This window comes from Cyrtonyx montezumae, unplaced genomic scaffold, assembly GCF_038088225.1.
Source record: "Cyrtonyx montezumae isolate F1298 unplaced genomic scaffold, pur_monq_1.0 scaffold_36, whole genome shotgun sequence".
NCBI lineage: Eukaryota > Metazoa > Chordata > Aves > Galliformes > Odontophoridae > Cyrtonyx > Cyrtonyx montezumae.
The window spans coordinates 11,549,686-11,569,246 of NW_027072041.1; the positions used below are offsets into that span (position 1 = coordinate 11,549,686).

A 19,561-nucleotide genomic window follows, 5' to 3' on the forward strand; every position below is an offset into this window, starting at 1 on the left:
GACAATAGAACCACAAACAAATATCAGAGCTTGTAGGGAGAAACAATTTTTTTGAGGAAAGGAAAATTTAATGGCTTTCTGACTTGCTTCGGAGAGAGGATTACTCACTAGCTAACAAATGCCAAGCTGAGCCCAAAAAAATGCAGCAGAAAAAAGAGGGAACAGCGTCACTGACATGCACGTAGGACTGATGTTCTAATACACACTCACAGACTGTAGTTGCAGTGAGTAACTTATTTTACAGTTGGATATGAAATCTGCATGCTTTATGCATATTCAGGTGTCCAAAATATCCACAACAATGCTGCCATTCTGAAAAGTGGTGTGTTTATGCCAAGAAAGAGCACAGGGGTAAGCAGTGATCTTATTGATCTTGCAGGTCAGAGAAAGCTGGTTGCATTTTTTGTGATAAGGCAACAGACAGCTTGTGCTCCAGAAACACATGTGAGAAGAAAGTGCTTCTGCACATTTGGATCATGTCCATATGGCCTTCTGCTGACAAACTGAGTTCATCTGCCTATGCTTCAACTCAACTGGATGCCATCCAGCTCTGGACTGGAAACTGCTGCGAGTACAGCATGATGCCCAAGTTAGTAAGTCTTGCTGAGAAGCTGACTTCAAGCTCAGAGCTGGATCACAACTGGCAGACAGCGCAAGTTCAGCTCTGTCTGCCGAAGTCTGAGCGGACATAGCTTTAGGGTAGAGGAAATCTGAGATTACATAAAGTCAGTGGATTAAGATTTTGCACAGCAGAGGTCCCTAGAGAGAGAACTAAATGAGAGAACACTACCCAGAGTAACAGAAATGCTCCAAGTGCTGTGAAGAACAAGGCAGATTTGTGGAATAGTTTGGAGAGCTGAATTGCAACATCTCTAATTTGGCGCCTTCCACAGATTGATCTGTTATATCTCTTGGAGCATTTTTTTCTTTTTCTTTTTCTTTCTTTTTCTCTTTTTTTTTTTTTGGGGGGGGGGGTGGGGGATAGATTTAAAATAGACATTAGAACAAATATTTAAGAGGAATCCCAGAGCCCTATGTGCAGTTTTAATTCTGTTTATGTTGAACACAAGGCAGTACTTTGGCTTACCAGGTTTGTTTACTAGACTGTAAATACTTGTGACAGTACTGTATTTTTTGTAAAAACTGCAATTAAGTGACAATACCAAACAACCAAGCTTTTAATTTACATGTTTTAAGCTTTTAGCATCGTTTATGAAGCTATTTTTGAAAGCTAAATTCAATCAAGAAGACATGAGTGATCTTGGTCAAGTCTCACATAAAATGTCTTTGTGTGTTTGTGAATAGTCACACCCTCTTTGCATTTCCTTCTGAATTCATCATTTCATTTAAGAGTGAATGAGGGAGAAGAAATAAGGTTTTTCACCCCACATTTTTCAGGCTGAAATATGTAGCTCTCTTATAAGCCATGCCTTTTCATCACCAAGCTCTTCACTTCCAAAGCACATTCACCATGCTTGATAAACACAGTTTCAGAATTTATCGTTGTCAATTTTTTATAATCAAATATTCTGAATTTGAAAAGGCTTTATACATATATATATATATGGAGGAATCCAGTTGGTTCATGCAAAGGTCAGTCAGTCCTTCTTTGAGGAATTAACAGAAGTGTTTTTGAACTCCAGAAGGGAGAATATTAAGTGCTGAGCTGGAGTAAGTTCCTTGAGGTCCAAAAAGGCTGAAGAGAAATCCTTTTGAGTTCTGTTGTAGCATGGGGAATAAAAGCTGTTAACCAATGTTACATGAAGACCACAAAACTGTGGCAAAACATGGGAAAAAGAAAAAGCAAAACTTCATGTATCCCAAATCTGTAGGAATAGTGCAGTTGATATTTATCTACAGACCTTTTTTTTTACAATTTCTACAATCATTTTTTGCACTAACAACAGATTTTATTTCTGAAATAAGGACAAGAACTATCTATGATGGAGACATCTTGTTTTAGTCTAAAATGAGTAAAGCACTATAAATATTCCTCAGCCCAAACAGATCAGGTAAAAAATAAAGAAATACTATAGCTGAAACTGATATTGGAATGTGAAGAAAGGGCTATTGGTGAAAATGTCCCAAAAGCCATGTGGTACAAATTGATTTTTAACATCAGAGTTGAGTCTGTATTGGTCAGCATGGTATTATCTATAACTTAATTTAATGACTCAACAGCAATGTCATCATTGTAGCAGATTTTCTCAAGAATACTTACAACTTGAAGTATGCACATATTCAGTGCTTTGTATTTAGGCATGTAAACATCACTGAGATTCAAAATAAGTTGTACTATTGTACCTATATATATTGTCTAACTCTAATCCCATCTGTATTTGTACTGAGACACTTAAATTACAAGCTGTTTTCTTCAATACAGATAACCTGTAGTTTTTTAATGTGTGTTGATTGAAATTGCCTTCATATTCTTTCTTCAGAGCTTTTACATGACTACACAGATCCTCAATTACATTGTGATCCCATGGATATAGACCTTTTCAGTTTATAGATGAAAACTACACTAACAAAATTTTGAAGTTTAGTAAAAATATCTATTCAGCAAATCTGCTTCTTGTAGTGATGATTAAATTCCAGTGACTCAGTTTCATTTAATAACAGTAAACACAATGGTGATAACATACCACCAAAACTCCACTATTTTACCCTCCTACTCATTATGATGGTTTCAGAACCATTGCTTTTTTCCCCTGCAAGGAGACTTATGTTTGTGAATAATTCACACTTCAAACCATGTAACTCCATGTGGACACAGGGCTGTATACATATTTTCACAGATATGCAAAACAAACATGCATTATTTTGAGGTCTGTAGACACATGCCGTTTTTTTCCCTTAGCAGTAACTCTAGCTGCAAGAGTGCGGGAAGAAACAGTTCCAGCATATGAAAGTAGTCCACCAGACCTACATTAGCTGAAGTAAAGCTCCTTTACTTGCAATAATAGTAGATCACCAGCCATCATGTGAGATATTTCAGAGACCCCAAAACAGAAGGTTTCAAAATGAAATGCATTTCCATCCAACTGCATAAAACCATGTCACTTCAGAAAATTTCAACTTCTTATGGCAGCTACTCTTGTAAAATACCCCCATGATTTAGCAAAAACTCCCCAGGATATTGCTTTTGAGTATGAGGTGTTGTATTTAAAGTAAGCTATTATTTTTAATTGGCTTAAGGAAAAATGTGTTCATCCAAGAATATTCAGAGGACCGGTCAAGCTGAAGTCATGAAACTATTCGCCAAGATTGGTGAAATACTGCCCTCTTCCGGTTACATTTGATCTAGAGGTAGCTGCTCCTGCCGTGAAAAAAAAGAGACCTGCAGAAAAAAAAAAAGAAAAAAAAAAAAAAAAAAACAGACAAAAGATGAAATGTGGTTCTTCAGTAGGGAACACCCATAATTTCTGAGAGGCAAATACAGGGACCATATCAAAGCGAGAGATACAAACAGTCTGAAAAAATAAAAATAATAATAAAAAAAAGACACACACGATATGTCTGTATTTTGGGAGACCAGTTTATTGAAAAAAAAGGTAGCACGAAATGCAACTAACAGATGGATGATTTAAAACAAGCAGAAGGACACGCAGTTCTCATGTAATTAATTGATGGAACTTCTTGCTGCCAGGTTTTGTGGATATTAAGCTTTTAAAATGTTCAAACCTAAGGAATCCAAGCCCCAGAAAGAAAATCTACTTAGAGAGCCTTGAATGTAAAGACACATTCAGGAAGCCTCTGGTCTGCAAACTGGTGGGTGAGTGTTCTGCAGCACTGCTGTTGGCTTGCCTTGTGCTGCTCCCAGGATTCTCTCTATTGGCATCTACCACTGACTTCTGGTACCTTCCACGCACACCTCACTATCTACCCAGTAAGGCATTTTGCAAACCCACAAGTAGAGCAAGGCACAAAATTCAGATGCAGTCACACACAAAGTCATGCACACTGACCTGGCGGTCCTACTTCTTTTATGGTCACTTCCTCACTGAGACGTCACCTTTCTGTATCTCACACCAGACTGACACATAGCATTGTTCCTGCTGTGAATCACCACATACCCAGAAAATCAGAGAGCTCTCAGTCTCACCATAAAACAGATTGGAACATGAGGGTCTGAGACTTCATTAAGTGTCTGCAGAACTGTTGGCCTAGAAAACAGCTTTAACATTTCACAACATGAGCCCTAATCCTTCTCACATGTCCTAAAACTGTTGCTGTGCACATGAAAGGTGCTCTTGTTCATTCCTCCTTTTTTTTTTTTTTTTTTTGACCCATAGTAAATTCCCTGTAGAGAGCTGAGGAAGAAATCCTTACACTCACATCCTGGTAAAGCCCACAATTCTACTCAGGTTTTACGTGTATCAAATAAAACAGAAACCACCATGAAGGGAACCTGCTGCTTTCTCTCCACCAGTGTGGACTGGCATGAAAGCCACTTCCAGTTTCACACAATTTTAGTAGAGAAGGAATGATTTAAATCATTACATTTTCTTTAAAAGCATCATTAAATAGTTCTGTTTATATATATATATGTATATAAAATAAAATCAGTGAATGAAAAACATAGTTTTCTTTGAACTTAAATATTAAGATTGGGTTTTTTAATCAACATTCAACTGTAATTACAATCATGTGACACTATTTAAAATAATAAAAACTGCATCCCATTTTGATGCCCACCTAATTCAGTGCAGATTAATAATGTACAAAAAAAAAAAAAAAAAAAGAAGGTCCACTATTAACATATGAATTTCTTAAGGGATGATATAAATTTAAGTGTACACAAAACAGTTCACGTTTAAAAAAAGAAAAAAGAAAAGTGAGAGAGAGAAAAAGGGAAGAGTTCTGGCAAATAGAACTGTGAGTTACATTCTGTCCTTAGGTACCCTGTTGTGAGTGAGAGCAGGATTCACATCACAGAATTTTTAGAGTAGACTTGGTATAAAAGCTTAGTTGCAAAGCAGCCAACCTAAGAGGAAGGGTTTGGATCACTTACAGTAACTGCTACTCTCATTTATTAATGTGACTTACAAGGAAGAAATATTACCTTGCACTTGGCCACATTTCTTCATGAAGTGGGCACTTAAGAAGGTTTTATATGCCATGTTAGAATGCTTAGTTGCAAAATCATGAAAAAGATGTTTCGTGGCCAAATCAGGGTAAAAAAAAAATTAATCAGTTCTGTTCTGCTTTGGCATCTTGGTACGAGTTACTGTGCTAATAGTCTACACTGGAATAACGAGACATTAAATTATGGAACATATATGTAGAATCCAAGCAGCTGTCTAAAATAATCCACAAAATATTCCAGCACTAGCTGGTAGGGGAGATGGGAAAGAAAAAAAGAGGGAGTGTTTCCTATGACCATTCCTGATATATGTGTAATGCAATTCAGCTGAATGTCATATTCTTTAAGGACATGGCACTTTCCAGGTTCCTCAGCTTTAATTATCACAGAATTGAAGAATGGCTAGAACTGCAAGAGAACTTTGAGATCGTGTAATTGCAGCTCCTCTGCTGGGCTGCCCAGGGCCCCATCCAACGTGGCCTTGAGTGTCCGCATGGAGGGGGCACCCACAGCTTCTCCAGGCAGCTGTGTCATGGCCTCACCACCCTCTCAGAAAAGAATTTCTTCCTAACATTTAACTTAAATCTCCCCTTTTTAATGTAAAATAGTTCTCCCTTGTCCTATTGCTATCCTTCTCTGCAAAAAGTCATTCTCCCCTGCTCCTCCCTTGAAGTACTCCCTTGAAGGCCACAAAGAGGTCTCCCGCTAAGCCTTCTATTCTCCAGGCTGAACAAGCTCAGCTCTCTCAGCCTTGCTCCATAGCAGAGGTGCTCCAACCCTCTGATCATATTTGGGCTCTCCTCTGGACTGACTCCAACAGCTCCACATCCTTTTTGTCCTAAAGGCTCCAGGCCTGCATGCAGCACTCCAAATGGGGCCTCACAAGGGCAGAGCAGAGGGGGACAATCCCCTCCTCCTCCCTTCCATCACTGCCCTTACCATGCAGTGCAGGATACCACTGGCCTTCCAGACTGCAAGCACACACTGCTGGATCATGTCCAGCTTTTCATCCACCACAACCCCCAGGTCATTCTCCACAGAGCTGCTCTCAAGGGGCATTTCTCCCAGGCTGTACAAATATCTGGCATGGTCCTGGCTCCAGTGCAGCTCCCTGCACTTGGCCTTGTTATACTCCATCATAGACGTGTGGTCCCACTTGCCAAGCTTGTTCCTTCAGCACCCTGAGATGTACAGTCTCAACAGATGTTCTCAAACCTGCTCTTCACTTATACTGGGAGAAGTGTTTCTCCCCCAGCTAATCTTATCCAACTTTGAAGCTAAGCCTGCTTGGGGATTTAAGATGCAGTAACGCTCAGAACTCCTTTTTCATCAGCTTTTCCATAGTTCTATGGACCATATATATAAATGCAGATGTCACGCTTTAAATTTTCAGCAGCACATGCCAAAGAGTGACACTGGCTCAGCTAATACCTTTCAAAAAATCTTTTTACTGTTTAACTCCAGGATATCAGTAACGCTTGGATATAGAGATTCCTTCATTGCATACACGATGTGGAGCACAATGCACCACAGCCACTCCACTGTCTGCCTGCAGACTGAGCAGGCAAGCTCCTCCTGCTTCATCGCCAGCTGCAAGCAAAGCAAAAATGATGGAAGCAACGGGATGTGCAGTCTGCATCCCTAATGTGCCCCAAGCAGAGGGAACAGCAGTGGTCTGCCCTGTCTCTGCTGTCTCTGCCTTTCACTGCAGCACAGGCGCCCACCTTCAGGGCTTCTTCTGCACTCAATGACATGTCCTGCCAAGGGAGCTGTGCAAAGTGCCTGGGTGGTTCTTGTGCTATGAGTAGTAAAGCCAAGAAAGCCTGAGAGACCAGTGGCAGAGGGGGGGCAAGGCCATCAGTTTACAGCAGAAACTAGGAAGTTCTTTATGTATATTAATTTACACTACACAAGAGAGCTATAAACAAAGTAGATTCAGCATCAATCTTTAACGCAGGCCAAATTGAAGAGAGAATTCTTCTCCATTTTTAGGTGTAATCATTCAATAACAATTAATTTTAATTACATGTAATGAAGGCATCTCTACAACCAGGCGTTACAGACGTCTTGCAGCTACACACTGCCCGGACGCTGCCTCCGCTTTCGCTTTCTCTTTCCATCCTCCGGGCTTTGGGGCGGAGCGGTCCTCCCGCTTCGGATCCGTCCGCAGAGGAGCCGGGCCGCGTCCGGACGGCTGCGATTCGGAGCTTCGTCCCCGTGCTCAGGCGGTCGGCACCGCGATGGCAGCACCGTGCTGGAGGACGGTGCTGGCGGTGCTGGAGGTGGTGAGCACGGCGTGCTGGGCCGGCAGCGCGGTATTTCCGTGGGACGGGGTGAGGCTGCCCAAGCACGTGGTGCCGCTGCACTACCACCTCGTCATCCATCCCAACCTCAGCACGCTCACCTTCACCGGCAGCGTGGCCATCGATGTCGCGGTCACGCAGGCGACGAGGGCGGTCGTCTTGCATAGCAAACGGTTGAACGTCACCGGGGCCGCCGTCGAGGCGGGGGCCGGGAGCTCCTGCGCGGTGCGGGCGGTGAAGGTGCTGGAGATGCAGCCCCGCGAGCAGCTGGCACTGCTGGCTGCCGAGCCGCTATGTGCGGGGCACCGCTACACCGTCACCATCCAGTACGCAGCGAAGCTCTCCGACACCTTCCACGGCTTCTATAAGAGCACCTACAGAACGCAGGAAGGGGAAGTCAGGTATTCTTTTTTATCCGTTTGTTTGTTTGTTAAGCGGTCGATAGGACCTCTTTGGTGTTCAGTGTGAGTGGCTTTGTCGTCTCCTGCTTTAGGACTTTTTCTTCTGAAATCACTGCTTTTGGTTATTGCAGCTGACTAATAAAATCTCACTGAATTGTGCAGTGGGGTACGACAGAGACTGTCTGTCTCGTTTTGCTTTTGTTTTCAGGTAGCAACAGGGTTCGTAGAGTCATACGACAGCAGGAAGGTTTGGGTTGGAAGAGACCTCAAAGCACTCCCAGCTCCAGCCCTGCACCATAGACAGGGCTGCCCTCCTCCAGCTGAGGCTGCACAGGGCCACATACATCCTGGCTTTGAGCACTTCCAGGGATGGGGCACCACAGCTTCTCTGGGCAGCTCCAAGTAAAGAATTTCCTTCTAATTTCCAAGACTCTCAACTGTGACTGTAGCAGGCCTTGATCCACCAACATATATCTTGATTCCCCTTGAGTATAGTGAGAGAAAAAGAGGCAGGGAACTTGTTGGGCTTATAACCAGTTTTATCTTTTTCTGCCATCCTTTCTTTAAGAAATTTCATTTGCTCCTCTCAGTTCCTCACCACAGATTGAGAAATAGCAGTTCCTGACTTAACATGCAAAATACCATGATAGTACCTACAGTTATTTCCTAACTATGAAACGACTCACTTTTACACATCACAGTGGTAAACCCTGTACATGTGAAGATGCGTGGACTGCAGCTCTTTCTTTTTTTTTTCACTTAGAGTGCTTGCATCAACACATTTTGAGCCAACATCTGCAAGAATGGCCTTCCCATGTTTCGATGAACCAGCCTTCAAAGCCACGTTTTCAGTTAAGATTAGGAGGGACCCAAATCACCTTGCGTTGTCCAATATGCCCCTGGTAGGTGGATGCATTTAACACTGTGCTATTGCTTGGTGGCCACTAAAACAAGAAAGTAAAATGAGAATAGCCAAGCGTGGGAGTGCTTGTTTTAAACTTCACCTCTGTTCCTTTATGACAGCGTGCTATTGCAGATTTTGTAGGTTAGTAATGAAATATGTTTGAATGCAACATGACATGATTCCTGTGTATTACATTAACTATCTGATAAAAAAGACCTATCAAAAAAATAAAAATAGTTTGGCTTTCAAAAATATCTCAGTGAAAGTGTGGTACATGTAGTGACAGCTTGCAGTTACAAATGCATCTGCATAAACAGGGTAAGTTATATTTTGCACCTTAATTTGTACATAAGAGAATCTAAGTTCTTCTGTATTGCTGGCTCCTGGTTTGCAAAGATAGCCCTTAGAAATGAATAATGCCTCCCCATGAACACAGTGTGCCCCTCAAAAAAGGAAATGTTTTGAAAATTGCTTTAAAAAGCAATTCTTACATAGAGAAATTGAAAGAATAATGATTTTTTTTTTCATTATTTTGTGGATCTAAGTTAGTTAGCTAAGGCTGGTTGTAACCAAGAGGAAAAATGGATAACTTATCATAACTTATCTTGTCTCATCTTGTGACCTGTCTTGTTGTCAAGTAGGTATGAATCACTGAATCAGCTGAATCATTATCTGGAGGAGTTTATTTCTCTCATGTATAATAATTGATGTTTAAATTTAGGCAGTTTAACCTGTGTGCTGTCACACACTGAAGAAAATTGAAGCAGCAACTCATGTTTTTATTTATCTGGTTTTAGCAATGCAGAAATAACTTGTGAATTTCTCTTGTGAGTGAAGCTACTTGTATATGTTTTCTTTCTTTGTGTAGGGAGGATAGCCATGGGAATTACTTCTTTCTTTATGTCTTTAAAGAGGTCTCAATAGAACTGGAAAAAAAAACATAGCAATTCATGGTCCCAGAGTCCTCATGCATAGTACCATTGAATTATGTGCTGGGCTTGTTGTTTTTTTTTTGTAGGTGAAGTCTGTGAATATAGCTTCATGGCTTGTTGAGGACCATTTTGATACCAGTGTCAAGATGAGTACTTATCTTGTGGCCTTTATCATTTCGGATTTTAAATCCATCAGCAAAGTGAGCAGTCATGGAGTTAAGGTAGGTCGTCCTCATTTTCTAAGAGGTTTGTATGGAAACATACAGTTTATTTTTCAGTTAAATCAGTGCACTTAAACATCCTGTAGTTTTAAATGAATGAAAAGACAGAAGGAAATTGTTTTTGTGATTGGATGATTAGTTTGCATTAAGAATTCTATTAACATCAAAACCTTTTAGTAACATGCATGCTTTTTGTATATGTACACACGTGTAACGTTGTCTCATGTGAGAGAAAAAAGAAAATTAAATTTTTTTCTTAGAAAATCAAGTGTAAGATAGAACTGTGTAGCTTGAACAACTCAAGCATGACAGGGGATGGATTGTAGGAGTCTTTGTAGGGTTGTAATGGTTGCAGAGGGTAAGTTAGAATTTGTATTTCTAGTTTTGATCATATTTTTTCTGGATTGTTAATCACACAGAATCACAGAATTATAGGGGTTGGAAGGGACCTCTAGTGATGATTGAGCCTACCTCCCCTGGTTGCATGAGTACAGTTAGATATATGCTCTAGTCACTTTTTATGCTCACTCAAATATCAGTGGTTAAAGAACAAATGATGTGTGGTTTGATGGTGATGTTAAAATTCTTCTTGCTCATGTGCTGTAGATTTCTGTATACACTGTGCCAGAGAAGATCAACCAGGCTCATTATGCACTGGATGCAGCAGTAAAACTTTTAGACTTTTATGAGGACTACTTCAGCATTCCCTACCCCTTACCAAAACAAGGTAAGCGTTAAATAATCTACTTGATCATAATAATATTCTTAATAATAAGAGCAGAGAGAAAAATAGTATAGAATTAGTAATTTAGGTAAGACTGGGCTGACTTTGGGTCGCAGGCTTCTAAACTTTCTGCTTTGCCTTACTTAAGAGTAGTTTTAAAAGCTACATTGAGAACTGGAAATCCTTGTATTCTGAAGTGTGTCTTTGCTATTATATTCAAGGAGACCCTTAAAGTATGTGTGATATGTCTGCCTGTGCGGGCACTGTGGTGTAGTGGGATGAGCGGATAGCTGGGTTCTTGCTGGATAAAATAAATCCCAGCAGTATTTTAATATCCTTGTTTCCTTTTGTTTTGTTCTCTAGATTTAGCAGCTATCCCTGATTTTCAGTCTGGTGCTATGGAAAACTGGGGGCTGACCACATACAGGGAATCTGCCTTGCTGTATGACCCTGAAAAGTCCTCAGCATCCTCTAGGCTTTGGATTACTATGATAATAGCCCATGAGCTGGCTCACCAGGTGAGATTTAGGAGTAATAATGAAGGATCAGAATGGGCCCACAGAGTACGGAGTGGTCAGGGTTAGTGGTCTGTGTGTGGGTGAGGGGATGTTAGAACTACAGACTGAGAATAGCTGCTCCAGTTTGAGGATGTTCTCTGAACAGTACAGGAGTCTAGTCAGGCTGCACAGACATGGAAGGCAATAAATGTTTGGTAGTTTGGTAGATGCAGTACACTGGAGCCTTTGCACTATTGTCAGCCACTGAAATTAGCTGTGGGGCCTGAATATAGATATGTAAAAGTTTGGAAAATATTTATGTGTGTCTTTCCTACCAAACCTGTTTTATTTACAAGGTTTCAGGGAATGGAAGTGGAAACCAGTGCTTTAGAGTTTTACCATAAGCATGACAAATGAAAGAACCCAAGGCTAGCTATATTACTGAGAAGATGTTCCTCAAACATCAGTAACATACTATAAATTCAGTTTAGTACAGGTCAACAGCAGCTTTTGAGACAAGCTGGGTACTAAATTTCAGGAGTTTGCTGTTTTTGTTGTTCCAGTGGTTTGGCAACCTAGTTACCATGGAGTGGTGGAATGATCTGTGGTTGAATGAAGGGTTTGCAAAGTTTATGGAGCTCCTGTCAGTAAATGTTACCCATCCAGAACTGAGAGTTGTAAGTGGCATTTCCTGTATTTTTATTGTATCTGCCTTCTATGCCCACTAATTCGTATGGGCAAAGACCGAGCAGTTTTGCACTGTGAATCACTTCTTAATTTCTCTTTGAAGGAATTGTCCGATCCAAACTCTGAAGGGTGAGTTGCATGTAATAATGTTCAGATAATGATGATGGAAGTTAATGATTGCAATGGAAGTACTTTCTATATTTTATATATTTTTAAGTTAGAATGTCGAAAGTATAGAGAAATGACATTTTCATTATCACGTATGGTCATTACAATCTTAGTGAAGACCCTGAGATCCTTCAGATAGTTTAGAGTGGGTCCAGTATAAAAAATTTTTGCAAGTTTGCATAGCTCCACCAAAGTGAGATGCACTGGGAAGATCTGTGCAGGATTTTGCCATATAATTGCAGGGAAATTATGAAGTTCACCACTGGATTTTTTTCCTTTGTTGTTCTTATCATGTTTTTTGTTTTTTTCTCTAATTTGTTATGTATATGGTAACTTTGTTATTTGTATGGTTGCTGACCATAATTTTCCTCATCAAACTGCTGGAATGTGTGAGTGCTTTTGTGGAGTTATTTTCAGCTCTCACTAACTGGTCTAAGTTTGTTTAGAATGGCAGAAGTAATTTGGGTCTCTTATGTTAATACCAATGCATTATTTTTTCCTAATGCTCTGCAATAAAAGAAAGATATTCTTTGCTTTCTTTGTGTAAAGTGAAGATGATGTGACATGGACGTAGCGTGAACTAACAGGAAATCAGTAATCACTGAGCAATATGTAGTAGCAATAATCATTTCTCCCTCCCATTAGGAAGATTATTTCTTAAAAAGATGTTTTGATGCCATGGAATCGGATGCATTAAATTCATCCCATCCTGTGTCTACTCCCATGGAGGATCCAGCTCAAATTTTAGAAATGTTTGATGATATCTCATACGAGAAGGTAAAATAAGTAACTGCTTCTGCTTTCAGTTGTACCAGTAATACAATAAAGCTGTATTGTGCTGATCCCAATCCTTTGTACCGGGCATTCCTGAGCTATGGTGTTAGTACAAGTTTTTGTGGCTTCCTTAATTCCTTGTACAAAGCACCTGAATGTAGCTCAAATGGTGTTTTCCTTTTTCTGCCTAGAAAGAGGAGGTTTTGCTCCCTCTTCTCTGCTCTGTATGAGTTTAAACCATTACATCATTATTTCAGATGCTTAAGCCAAGCAGCGTTTTTCACTATAGCATTATATGGTGCCCATTCTATATAGTAATTAAAAAATAATAGCACAGTTTACTCAAATATATTTTTAAGAATGGTGATCTTAAAAACCAAATTATTGCTTAAATATACATAATGCTTAATTATTTTTTAATCAGAAGCAAAGGAAGCCTTACTGCTACTTGTGTGAGTAGCATGCTGAAAAACTTCCAGAAGCAGCATTTTGCTGATTAAGCAGTGGTTCTGTAAACACTTTGTCACTCTGGCTATTTTTTGTTTTTTTTTTTTTAAGGGAGCATGTATATTAAATATGTTGAGGGAGTACCTGACTGCTGACGTGTTTAAGGCTGGACTTGTGCAGTACCTACAGAAATACAGCTATCAGAATACTAAGAATGAAGATTTGTGGGACAGCTTAACAAATGCAAGTATTCCTTACTCTCATTCTTTTTTTTTTTTTTCAAATTTCATGGCTTTTCACTGGTAATTTGTTTCTTTTATGCATTATTGAAAACAGCAGATACTACTTACAGCTATAACATCATGGATGACTGAAACTCTTTTACAGATTTGTCCCACAGTAGGTACTGAAAAATGTGAACTACTTGGTGATGGCTTTTGCAGAAGGAACCAGCAGTCATCTTCAAGTGCAGTAAGCATCTAACATTTTACTCATTAGTACTTGGAAGTTTGACATTTATTGGAGTTTCCTCATGTTACTATCTTGTGCTGTGGGATTGGTACCAGTGCAGACAGCAATCCTCCTTCAGTGCCCAGGGCTGGCTGGAAAACTTCACTGCTTAAAGAGATATTAGTAACTATATAAAAGCATCCACTGGAAGATTCAGCCAGGGACGTCATGATGGGATGTTCCGTTCTAAACTTTCCTATGTATTGCTTACAAATATGCAGCAGCTTCCATGAAGTCCTTACCTACTGTTTCTTTCTCCCTCCTCTTCTTGTGTTTCTTCATTTTCCCTCACTAACAGCACTGGACCAAAGAGACTCTTGATGTGAAGGCAATGATGGACACTTGGACACTGCAAAAAGGTTTTCCCCTGGTAACTGTCACAGTGAGAGGGAAGAACGTCCACGTGGCGCAGGAGCACTACAGGAAGGGAGTAGATTCTCCTTCACCCACAGAAAATGGGTAAAGAAAATGGGTAAAACTCAGGGCAAACTGCTGTACTCACCTCTGACAATCACAGCTACGCAGTAGGAGCTTTTGCTGTTGTTTCTTAAGGAACACTGCTGAGCCAGCTGGGTGGGCATCTTTGTGCAGCTGAAGACCAGCATCACTGCTGCAGTAGGTGCAGTTGGTCGGACTCTGAGTGCCTGGTTGGGGCACCAGTTGCTGCAGAGCTGCAGGGGCTGAGCACCTCGATGAGCTGAATAAACCTGTGCTACAGATGTGCTACTGGAACTAGGCTTGAAAGTTTATACTGCTGTAGCTTCACTGTTAATAATCTGCCAAGCAAACTAAATTAAAACTAGCGAGATGCATGTGGGCCTGTACTGAAATGTGGAGCTCATGCCTGTCATCTGGCAGGTAGGAGACACAGCTGTTAGACTGAGCTAAGCTGGAGAAGGTTTTGCAAAGCTCTTTCATTACATGGAGCACTTCTGTTTTGCAATAGGTACTTGTGGCAAATTCCTCTGACCTACATTACCAGCAAATCTAACACTGTTGAAAGATTTTTGATGAGGACCAAAACAGGTAATTTCTTTGACTAATTTGATTATTCGATTAACTTACTCAAAGTTTAACAGGGTTTATTTTCAGCTCTGCATGGTTGTTTTTTTGTTTTGTTTTGGGTTTTTTGTGTTGTTTTTTTTTCCTCAGAATTGACAACAAGATTGTCATCTCAATAACATCACCATAACCACCTCTTATTGTATTCAACTGTGTTGGAATTTTAATCAAATGATTTGTGGGTCTAACCCTAGGACGTGTTTGAGTCATTAACAGAAAGGAGTTATATTTATGTTTGCAGATGTAATTATCCTTCCAGAAGAAGTTGAATGGATTAAATTCAATGTGGACATGAGTGGTTATTACATTGTACACTATGAAGATGATGGATGGGATCGTCTGATCAACCTTTTGAGAGAGAACCATACAATGATTAGCAGTAATGACAGAGCAAGTCTCATTAACAATATATTCCAGCTTGTGAGGTAAGATGTTCTGCCCAAGGTGAAAAAAAATGGTCAAACTCTGCATTTGTAAGAACGTCATTAAAAAAGTAATGTTGATAATGTCTGTGTTATTCCTTACATCTTTTAAATAGTCTGAGAGGGTGTTCCCCACTTGCTTACAGATATGTAAGCTCAGGATTTGCAATGGCTTTATCTAAGCATATTTAACAGACCAGACCAGAGGACATACGTAATTCTCATACTCCAAGCAGATGGATAGGTTTGCAACTGTATATAGTTAGCTTGAATCTTGTTTCTGAGAAGGCAGGCTTGCAAATAACTTCTCTGTGAAATACATTATTTGCTGTGTTACCTTAGTGCCCTGTGGTTTTTAATTGTAACTTCAGAGCTCAGTTTTACACAGGAAGGCAGCACATACATGTGTACCATCCCTAACAATGACCTGTCTATTGTAGTGAGGTCAGACAAAATTACAAGACTTGTAATTACAAGGCTCCGTGATGCTGAGTCCTCAAGCTCTTTGCAAGCTAAGGGTTGTTTTTTCTTTTAAGCTGATGAACAAGAAGGAAATTAAATAGGGCATAGATCTCTTATTCTCCTGGAATAAGCTGGGGTTTTTTAGGCCAGAAGAGAATCAGAAGTTAAATTCTCAGCATGACATTAAAATGAATAGATTTGAAAGGGGAGCAAAAACACATCATTTTCAATGCAGATGTGCAGTGCAAGTTTGCAAGTAAAGTCATGGACTTGGAGAGTGGTTTTGCTTTTAAGTTTGTCTTCTAAGTTTAATTCTAAATTGTTTTCTCTCTTCTACTCCTTAGAATAAAAAAACTGTCAATTTCTAAAGCTTTTGATTTAACTTTATACATGAAATGGGAAACACAGATCATGCCCATACTCCAGGGTATGAATGAGCTGGTTCCTATATACAAGCTCATGGAGCGGAGGGATATGGATGACACAGAAAAACATTTAAAGGTAATATTAAAAGTGTCTGCAACTTTGTAAATTCTTGTACCTTGCAAGATGCACTTTGTATAAGTATTTATTATTGCCTTCTTTAGGACTATATAGTCAATCTACTTAAGGACCTAATTGACAAGCAGTTTTGGAGTGATGAAGGCTCAGTGTCTGAGAGAATACTCCGGCAGTCCCTGCTGCTGTTTGCATGTGTGCGCAGGTACCAGCCCTGTGTGGACAAAGCAGAAGAGTACTTTTCAAAATGGCAGAAATCCAATGGAACCGTAAGGTCTGTTTTGTAAATAGCACTGCCTCTTGTAAAGCCGTCTTTTCTGATATTCTGTGTAATTATAGCAGAGTTAATTAAAAGCAAAACGGTGATCCTTCCTTCAGTCTGAAGCTGAGTCTGTTTTGCTGCATCAGGAAAATATTTCCAGGGCAGAAGCAGTACCATGGTTCAGCCTGTGATATACTTTACTGGTTCTCAGCAACAGGCATCGCTTTCTAATACCCATGAAGGGCCAGTACTTCTTAATGAACTGTCTGTTATGCCAGTTGATGCATAACATGGTTATATTTCTACTTAATTCATAGAAATGGCACAGACAGTAATTTGCTGTTCGATTTGTTGTAGGCTGCCAGCAGATGTGAAGACAGCAGTGTATGCTGTTGGAGCACAAACATCTGAAGGTTGGGATTTTCTCCTTAATAAATATCAGCACCACTCCTTCAGTGTGGACAAAGATAAAATTGCATCAGCTCTCAGCCTCACCAGGAATAAGGACAAACTTCAGTGGTGAGTAGCGTGCTACACAAGAAAAAGTGTGTCTGGGAGAAGATACACTAATTCTGAAGCAGGAACCAGAGTTTCTCCATCACAGCTGCTAATTTCAGCATTTCTGAAATACTTTATGGAGTTAATACCTAAGAGGCTGCAGCACTTCCTTTCAGGGTTTTAGTGCCAGGAGTCAATCTGAAGTAGGAAATAGGGCCAAAATGTAAAGCTACGATACCTCACCTTTGCTTGACAAACACTTCTTCATTTATGTTTGTAGTTAATTTGATTGTGGCTACAGATGTTGTAACATGAATTGTCCTTCTTTTGAGGGCAGTTTTCAGGTGTTCAAACCCACAAGCGTGATGTTTTTTTCATCAGCATACAGGTCTCTTAAGTAACTGTACTTGTGAAAGTTAACATTAATGGGAAAGGTAGATGAAGTCACCCCAAAGAAATAGGTGTCAGGACCCTTGGAAATGTGAACTTTTTAACAATAGTAGAAAAATGCTGAGGGAGTAATCATTTGTCACTGTTATCTACTTGTCTAAACAACTTCCATTTCTGTTACTACCCGTTAGGCTAATGGATGAAGCTCTGCGTGGTGACATCATAAAAACTCAGGATTTTCCATTCATTATTGTGTCTGTTGCCAGAAACCCATCTGGCTATCATCTCGCTTGGACCTTCTTAAGAGAAAACTGGGAGAAACTTGTCGAAAAGTAAGGAACAAAAACTGTTCCACTCCTGTGGAACTTTACCCAGTCATACACTAAAACACTATTTCCTACAAAATAGCATGCTTTCTGAGAATGGGTTATTCTTTTTGCCAGATTTGAACTCGGTTCACCTTCCATAGCAGGCATTGTCACTGGAGTGACAAATCAGTATTCGACAAGGCCACAGCTTGCACAGGTAAGCCCTTCACTGGAACAGAAGTTTGGATTAAATTTTAACATTTTAAAAGCACTGGCAAATACTGAAGAGCAGTGATAAAATATACCAGTGTTCCTAGATGTCATACATAAGTATCATCATTTTGTCCACTTATTCTACCATTTCTGTCAATGTCAAAACAAAGTCAACATTGGTCACTGCACAGATGAGAAGTCCTACAAGACTTAGTAGCTTAGTGAGTAGGGATGGTGATAGGAGGATGGTTGGGCAAGATGATCTTGTAGGTCCTTTCCAACCTAATGTTTCTGTGTTTCTGTTTCTAAGAGCACCCCAGTATCTTATTTTCAGAAGCTGCTTCTGCTGTTGTCAGTTAAAAGATTTTCCTGATTTAGAGCAAAACAGAGGCAGAAATAGTATGACAGTATTAAATCCAGAATGAAAGAACACGAGGAGCAGTACATTGCTTTGTGCTTGGTTCTCAGTCCAGTTTTCAGATCTAAATAAACTCTTGAGAATGCATCTGTAGTGTGTTGGCCGCTGCCACAGACTGCAGGGAAATTTCTGTGCCCTGCCCAGAGATGTGGCTGCATCTTCCTAGAGGATCTGCAAGGCTTAGATATATATACAAGTATTTTTTTCTAGTTGAAAACTGAAAGGAGGCATGGACCTCTCCACAGGAAATCTTCTTTGAATATTTTACCATTAACACCTAATGGATGTTCTCTCCAGAGAGGTCTGTGCTGACACACAGCTGTCCTGGGTGGAGGTACCATGGCTTCAGTGACCACAAGCGTTAGCCAGCAGATTCCCCCACACAACATTACATCTCTTGCAATTGGATTACTGGATATATGTTTTTTCTAGTGCAATTTGAAATGTAAATTTCATCAGCATCTGGGATAGAAACCTTTAGAGATGACTTTCGGTGTCAGGTGGTCAAGTCAGGTCAAGTACCACAAATTTCTTGCTATGGAAGCAGGAGATGTTGCTGCCTCTTCATTCACTAGCTTTCCTTTCACTTCTTTTTAACCAACAGGTAAAAGAATTCTTCAGTTCTCTGGAGGAAAAAAGTGCACAGCTTCGTTGCATCCAGCAAGCCATTGAAACCATTGAGGACAACATACAATGGATGGATAGAAATTTTGAGGAAATCAAAACATGGCTGCAAAAGAACCACCCATAAATTAGGAAAGCTTGTTTGTATTTGTTAGAAATAACTGAAAGGCACTGAAAATTCAGGGCTGGAAGGACACCTCAGCCTAAGGCATCATTTCTTCTAGAGGGAGCTCTCAACCCTCTGCTGCCTGAAATACCACTGTAGTTCTACGTCATGTCAAGGAAAGGAGAACGCTTGTTGTGTGAGTGTGCATGTACAAAAATAAGTTGGTGAATCTGAATTTAGGTGATCAGTTAATTTTGTCAGATTTTGCTTTTAATGATCTCTTTTACAGCTAACTGAAGAGCAACTACTGCTATAGTCATTGACGTTTGAAACGACATAATCATTTGTAATGATCTTTATTTATTAGCTCTTAGATGATGGTAAGGAATGTAAGGTAATCAGTCAGATAGGTGATGAATATTGAGAAGGAGACATAGTTAAGAAACACGAGTTGAAGTTGTGGAGGTATTTTTATTTTTTTAATACATAGTAGTGAGTGACCTTCTCTGCTTCCCTACAGAAACTCTTCAAATGCTGATAGCAAAAAACCCACTAATTGCCATAGGTGCCTAAAATCACTTGATTTCTTGCTCCTGACAAGCAAGCCCTTAATGTAATTGCACAGCTTTTTATTTTCTCTGCTG

At 40.0% G+C, this 19,561-nt stretch overlaps 1 protein-coding gene across 1 annotated transcript; it reads left to right on the forward strand.

Moving 5' to 3' along the window:
• The first annotated feature begins 476 nt into the window (after nucleotides 1-476).
• ERAP1 (endoplasmic reticulum aminopeptidase 1) lies at nucleotides 477-19,226 on the forward strand. The gene is made up of 20 exons (XM_065745488.1): nucleotides 477-652; nucleotides 6,551-6,717; nucleotides 7,124-7,790; nucleotides 8,554-8,692; nucleotides 9,713-9,847; nucleotides 10,454-10,574; nucleotides 10,935-11,089; nucleotides 11,632-11,745; nucleotides 12,569-12,700; nucleotides 13,256-13,387; nucleotides 13,532-13,615; nucleotides 13,953-14,113; nucleotides 14,601-14,680; nucleotides 14,958-15,141; nucleotides 15,945-16,101; nucleotides 16,188-16,372; nucleotides 16,718-16,879; nucleotides 17,440-17,580; nucleotides 17,692-17,773; nucleotides 18,792-19,226. The coding sequence occupies exons 1-20, from the start codon at nucleotides 477-479 to the stop codon at nucleotides 18,936-18,938; spliced, it is 3,321 nt and encodes a 1,106-aa protein (XP_065601560.1). The 3' UTR covers nucleotides 18,939-19,226.
• Nucleotides 19,227-19,561: the final 335 nt, after the last annotated feature.